The 7,307-nt window shown below is 43.5% G+C and overlaps 1 protein-coding gene across 1 annotated transcript; it reads right to left on the bottom strand.

The window, feature by feature from the left end:
- Positions 1-1,960: 1,960 nt before the first annotated feature.
- On the bottom strand, positions 1,961-4,104 carry LOC149844948 (inorganic phosphate transporter 1-4-like). The gene has a single exon (XM_089995396.1). It carries the CDS (start codon positions 3,871-3,873, stop codon positions 2,263-2,265), a length of 1,611 nt encoding a protein of 536 aa, XP_089851522.1. The 5' UTR covers positions 3,874-4,104; the 3' UTR covers positions 1,961-2,262.
- Positions 4,105-7,307: the final 3,203 nt, after the last annotated feature.

Raw genomic sequence — 7,307 nt, 5'->3', positions numbered from 1 at the left:
AATTGTAAATGATACATGATCAATAAGCAAGCTTGTTACAAGAAAAAATATTCTTTTTTAATATTTATTGTCGGTGTGTAGAATTTTGGACCTACTCTAATCCTTGACCCATACAATGAAAATTTTCTTCAAAAACGTGGAAGAAAGGATATGATATTTGTCTGTTCAGAAGGTGAACAGGAAAAAATAAAGATTGAGAAGCCCACAACGAGTGGCTCACAATTCATGAAAATACGAATGATTTTAAAAATAATACAAAACTTCATATAGTCAACCTTTTTTTTTTTTTGAGAACAAAGAAACCAACCCTAAAGTTAGAGACCTAATCGTGCTGGACAATGCCTGCCATAGATACGATCACTTCTCCGGTGGTATAAACCACTTGTCTCCAAGGAGCTACCAGCTTTAGCTTGCACAAGGGGGTGATGCCTATGAGATTAGAATCTATACCACCTATCCAGTGGCCTAGGCTCCATCCCACTGTGCCAGACCCCTTGAGTTATATTTGAGTCAACTTTTATACATGAAAATAGGAAATAGAACATGCTAAATAAGTTTCAAAGGTTAGAATTTGCTTTTGGAGCTTAGAATTATGTAAATTAAGTGATTACCACTATAAGTGATGGTGGTACCTACCACAATAGAAGCATATACATATAATGTAATAGGGATCTCTCAAATGAAGTCATTTTAACTCAATCTAACCTTATAGATGTGTTTAGCATGATGGATTTAGTAGAGATTGGCTTTTGGATCAAGTGTATTTGCTGAAAAAACATTGTTTTTTGGGTCAAGAAAACTTGGTGTATTTAGAGCCATAGATTTTTGCGTCACTGGAAAACCTTGTACAAAAGTGAAATTCTAACAATGAAAATGTAAATTTTAACTAAAAAAACCATGGAGATCACATATAGAGTTGGATTCAACAAAAAAAAAAAGAAAATGGACTTTCATTTTTGGGGTAGTTTTTCATGAAACCCTACCTTATTGATGTCATCGACATTTTTTTTCAGCAGCTTTTGTTTTGCCTAATTACGACAATGGCCTACAACATGAGATACTTTATAGGGTCATAAAATTATGATTTTTCATAAAAGAAAACATTATTCAAAAGTGGGTTCCAATAAGATTGGAACATGCCGAACACATATAGTTTATTTTTGTAGTCATTTTTTTTGAAAAAATAAATAAAATTGATGAAAATGATGATGCTCATAAACGCATACCCTTTAGAAATCACACACTCACTTTTAAATTATCCCCCTTTGTCTCGTTCCCATCCCATAGGGAGAATATTGTGAGAAAAAACCAACGCCAAAAGAGGAAAAGAACAAAATTGCGACTCATGAGCGTTGAACTTAGGGGTGAGCAACGGGCCGAACGGCCCAATGGGCCAAGCCGATGCAGCCTGACATTGCCCGAGTTTGCTAATGGGCCGGTGCTGAAACCCAGCCCGTTACATATGTGGGCCGGGCTCGGGCTGCCCCGAATGGACCTGAGTTATTTATTTATTTTTTTTAATAATAAAATTTAAAATATTAACTATTACATAGTAACTTGGATAACTATTACTATTTACCTAATTAGTTGAATGAGAACTGGTTATTTGTTAATTATTACTATTTACTTTATTAGTTGCACTAATTAAAAATTAGGTTCATAAAAATAAAGAGAAATAAATAGATTTTAGGCAGGGCTGAACAGGACCCGACCTGCTTCATTCAAAGGTTCGGGCCAAGAGCTTCTCTTCAAACCCAAACTCGTTAAGAACCGGGCTGGCCCAATCAACCACTAGCTGACCGAGCGGGCTGATGCCCAGCCCTAGTTGAACCTCAATAAAGAAAGAGGACCAATCTGCCCCATTGCCACTCCAAATGAAGAATATTGACAGAGAAACCCAACAAAATTGTGACTCATCACCATTGAACCACAATAAAGAAAAGAGAAACCAACAGTAGTCTTGATTTCAACACATCTTTTACAAACTGGTGATATACAAACTGGAAGTATCACATACAAAATATCACAAATGTCTAAAAGAAAAAGGAAATAGGAAAGAGAGCAGAAAGGGCATAACCGTAGACACAACGAAGTCAAACATGAGATATTTGGGAACTATGATTCCAATGGGTCCCCTAAGGGATCGCTTTCCAATATCCTTGACGGCACTCCGGACCTCCGCCCTCTGAGTCTCATCCTACGCCACCACCACCACCACCACCACCACCTGCCGAAATTAGAGGAAAGAAAGCGCAAGGGGGCTCAGACCGGGACGGTGCGAGCATAGCTGGACTGGGGACCATGTTGCTGCCCTTCCTCGGCCTCGCCGGACATCTCTTCGAGTGACCGACCCTTCGACTCAGGCACCAGGAAGGTGAACAGGAACCCGAGAGCGTTGCTGACGCCCAACACGATGAGCGCGTTCTTGACTCCGATCCCTTTGGGGTAGCCTGGATCGGTCTTGGTCGGGTCCTTGCTCTGCGCGGCGTACAGGAACCCGAAGGCGCCGATAATGGCGCCGGCCTTGCCCGCTGCAGCCGAGATGCCGTGACAAGTCGATCTGAGCCTCGCTGGAAAGATCTCGGCGGGAACCACGAAGGTGATGGCGTTGGGTCCGAAGTTGGCGAAGAAGAAGGTGAAGCCGTACATGACGACGAAGCCGATGCGGTGGGACGGCTGGGTCCAATGGTTGTAGGGAATGGCCAGGGCGAACATGAAGACCGTCATGAAGAAGAAGCCCATCAGCTGGATGGTGAAGCGTCCGATGATGTCGATGAAGGCGACAGTGAACCAGTAGCCGGGGACGGTGGAGCAGAGGGCGATGAGGGTTTGGGCCCGGGCGATTCTGTAGACCTCCTCGATGGCGTTCATGGTGCTGGCCTTGGGGATCCAACCGATGGCGGAGAAGATGTCCTTCTGGAACAGGTTCTGGCTGTAGAAGGCGATGTCGAGGAGGAACCAGGTGGAGGTGGTGCCCAGCAGGTGCAGGCCGTGCCGCTGCAAGAACTCGCGGCTAAAGAGGCCGTAGCTGAGGCTGCTGCTTGTGGCCATTGCCTCAAGCTTGTCCTGCTCGTTGTCGAACTGGACGTGCAGCACCCTCGACATGTCTGACGCAGCCTGCTTCGCGTTCATCGCCACGAGCGCCGTGTACCTCGCCGTCTCCGGCATCTGCATCCGCCAGTAGTAGGTGAGCGCGGCCGGGGCAGCGCCGAACATCAAGATGATCCTCCAAACATAGTCAGCCTGGGGGACCGTCGAGCCCACGTGGTCGACCGCATAGGACTGTGCCGGGAAGTTTTTCTTGAATGCCGCGGAGACGATGAGGGAGATGATCCCACCGCCGAGGATGCCGAACCCCTGCATAGCAAAGACAGCGGCGATGAAGGCTCCCCTGGTTTTCTTGTTGGCGTACTCGGACATGATGGTGGCTGAGAGCGGGTAGTCTCCACCGATGCCGAAGCCGAGCCAGAAGCGGAAGAAGCAGAGGGTCGCAATCACGGCCTTGGGGGTGCTCCCGAAGGAGAGGCCCGAGGCGATGGAGCAAACGAACATGAGGAGGAGGGTGAGACCGTAAACCCTCTTTCTCCCCATTTTGTCACCGAGCCACCCGAAGAAAAGCTGGCCGGCGAGGGTGCCGCAGAGGGCAACGCCGTTGACGGCCGCAGAGACGTTTGGCGGGAGAGAGCCCGGCCGGTTGGGGTTGCCCTCGTAGTAATAGATGCGTCCGAGGAGCTTGGTGACGATGGAGATGCAGAAGAGGTCGTAGGCGTCGGTGAAGAATCCCATCCCGGCTATGACGATGGCCGTGAAGTGGTACCACTGCGTCTTCGCCACGTCCAGCGCGTTCAGCACCTGCAGCTGCTCCCCCGCCATGGCTTTGGTGTTGGCTTTTGTGGGAGATCACAACAGAGAGAATGAAGGAAATGGATGGAGTGAGGGGCTGGATGAGTTTCCTCTTGTAAGAGGAGGAAGGGAGGGGAGCAGTACACGGGAAGGCACAACCAACCGAATATTCGACGCTCCCAGTCAGTCAACTGCTGCAGCATTTCGTCTTCCCTTCATTTTGCTATCAATCACAAGTCTCCGCTGCAGTGCACTGCCTGGTCAAACAGGCAAAGCAGGTTATATGTTTCCCCCACAGGGCAGTGAGCTACATCTCATGTTCGGGGTCCCAAAGAGCACCACGTATGTAAGCATGTGCGTCATGTGCGTCTCGTATCCCCATGTTTGTCAGCATCAATTAGTATTGGAGTTTGATAAGTACCATCTCATTCATTGGTGCAAAAAAAAAAATGACGATTCTTGAAAATGAGTGGTTGTAAAGACTTAAGTGCCCCGAAGATAATTATTTAAGACCTAGTCTCTGCACTGCAGGATTATCTGAGAAAGAAATCTCAATTGAAGGAGGCCATGAACATCAACTCTCTCACTCTCTCTCACTCTTCTCTTTCTGCTTCTATGCACATCCAACAGAAGATCTTACATTGCTCCATCAAGCACCGGCTGACCTACACATCGACTGTTGTGGAGCCTGATTCAGAGTTTTTACCCTTACAGGAGGAGGGTTTGGGGGTTCCTCCCAGCGTGGGTAGCATCATTCAACTTAATTCTTTGTGGAGCCTGATTCAGAGTTTTTGCTCTTACAGGAGGAGGGTTTGGGGGCTCCTCCCAGCGTGGGTAGCATCATTCAACTAAATGAGTTGTAGATCCTGATTCAGAGTTTTTACCCTTACAGGAGGAGGGTTTGAGGGCTCCACCCAGCGTGGGTAGCATCATTCAACTTGATTCGTTGTGGAGTCTGATTCACAATTTTTATCCTTATATGAGGAGGGTTTGGGGGTTCCTCCCAATGTGGATAGCATCGTTCAACTTGATTTGTTGTGGAGCCTGATTCAGAGTTTTTGCCCTTACAGGAGAAGGGTTTGGGGGCTCCTCCTTATGGTCATCCGACAAAACAAACCTGAGCCATCAAAAATGTATGTTTGAACTTTTCATCATCATCTTCTTCTTCTTCCTTCTCCGTAAAACACTGTAAAACCCTCTCTCTCTAGAGAAGAAATCAAGGGAGACAAAGAGTTCCCCCTGGAGAAAGCCATGAACATCAATCATCTCACACTCTCTCCCTTCTCTCTCTACTTCTGTGCACATCCAACAAACGATCCTACATTTCTTTATCAAACACCGACTGACCTGCACACTGACTGTAGCATCGTTCAACTTGATGAGTTGTGGAGCCTGATTTAAAGTTTTTGCCCTTACAGGAGGGGGGTTTGGGGTCTCCTCCCAGCGTGGGTAGCATCATTCAACTTAAAGAGTTGTGGAGTCTGATTCAAAGTTTTTACCCATTCATGTTTTAAGGCATTTAGATCTCATGTTTGAACATCCACGCATGTGCAGTTTGCTTTCATCATGTTTAGTTGTTTTCTAGATTATACTTTGAATTCTGGTGCATTTTAGATCTATCGATTTGTATATAACCAGAGCTCATTTTAATCTGAATTTTTTACTGCAACTTCATGCATATGTCTTCATGTTCTCCACCAAAAATCAGATCATTCTGAATTTGTTTGACTCACTTTAAAAATCGAGATTCAGAACATGTTATTTTGCACCGTCAGGATTTTAGCAGAATCAGGACCAACTTGCGGGAGTGATTTCTCCCTAACCAAAGATGATCTTTCCAATCCGTAAAAAGAGTTGTTTTCTAAATTGAATCTAGTTTGTTCATACCAAATTTTAGCGATTTCTATGACGTTTTCATACCAGTTTTGGGTCGAAAACCATAACCCTGTCACCTTGTGTCATTTTAACGGCTCAGATTTTGATCCATTTTGTTTGAATTTTATTTCCCTAATGGGAGATCATTTTTCAATTCTGTAAAACGAGTTCTCTTCTTTTATGTGTCTAGTTCATCCCTGTAAATTTTCAGAATTTTTCATGGTCAATTATTATTTTATTTTGATTAAATACCAGAACCTTGTATCCATATTTTATAAATGTTCTGATTTTGGCCCCCATATCATGACTGTTGTAGCACTTCTTCAACAAATCGCTATTTAATTGGCAATATTCTTCAGCAAATCATTGTTATAAATTTTTTGGGTCTCTAATGAGTCTCTACTATGATTTGTAGTATTTTTGGGTCTTCAACGAGCCTCACAATGATTTATAGTGTTGTCCGGTCTTTTAACTATGATTTATAGTGCTTTGGGGTCTCCAACGGGCCCCACTGCGATTTGTAGTGTTTTTTGGTCTTTTAACTATGATTTATAATGTTTTCGGGTCTCTAACGAGACCCACAGTGATTTATAGTGTTGTTGGACCTCGCTATAGCGATTTGTAGTGTTTCTCGCTAAACACTACAGCGATTTGTGATACAAATCACTATCCGAATCAGGACCAACTTGTCAGGGCCATATCTCCCTAACCAGAGATTGGATTTCAAATCCGTAAAAAGTGGTGTCTTTGTTATGAAGTCTAGCTTATTCCTGTAAATTTTCAGTGATTTTTATGGTCATTTGGTACCCTGTTTGGATCTAAAACCAGACCCCTATCAGTCTGCCTTATTTGAGTGACATAAGTTTTTATTTCATTTTGTAAGAGTCATATATCCCCAACGAAAGATCATTTTCCAAATCCGTAAAAAGGGTTTTCTTCCTCTATGTGTCTAGTTTATATCTGGAAAGTTTTATGACTTTCTATGCTCATTTGATATTTCATACCTGTTAAAAACCGAGACATGTTATTATTCCCTTTTAACTAAGTGGATGGAAGTTAATTATAACTTGTTGGAGACATGTCTTAGTTTTTAACGGGTTTGAAATATCAAATGAGCATAGAAAGTTATAAAACTTTCCAGATATAAACTAGACACATAGAGAAAGAAAACCCCTTTTTACGGATTTGTAAAATGATCTTCCGTTGGGGAGATATGACTCTTACAAAACGAAATAAAAACTTATGTCACTCAAATAAGGCACACTGATAGGGGTCTGGTTTTAGATTCAAATAAGATATCAAATGACTATAAAAATCACTTAAAATTTACAAGAATAAACTAGACTTCATAACGAAGACACTACTTTTTACGGATTTAAAATCCGATCTCTGGTTGGAGAGATATGGCCCTGACAAGTTGGTCCTGATTCGGATAGCGATTTGTATCACAAATCGCTGTAGTGTTTAGCGAGAAACACTACAAATCGCTATAGCGAGGTCCAGCAACACTATAAATCACTGTGGGTCTCGTTAGAGACTCGAAAACACTATAAATCATAGTTAAAAGACAAAAAAATACTACAAATCGT

This window comes from Nuphar pumila, chromosome 2, assembly GCF_984573655.1.
Source record: "Nuphar pumila chromosome 2, dmNupPumi1.hap1.1, whole genome shotgun sequence".
Taxonomy (NCBI): Eukaryota; Viridiplantae; Streptophyta; class Magnoliopsida; order Nymphaeales; family Nymphaeaceae; genus Nuphar; species Nuphar pumila.
The sequence above is the reverse complement of the archived record's forward strand: the minus strand, read 5'-3'. Positions and strand labels throughout refer to the sequence as shown.

Coding starts and splice junctions, on each gene's coding strand:
- LOC149844948 (XM_089995396.1), bottom strand. CDS start 3,873: ATGGCGGGGGAGCAGCTGCAGGTGCTGAACGCGCTGGACGTGGCGAAG.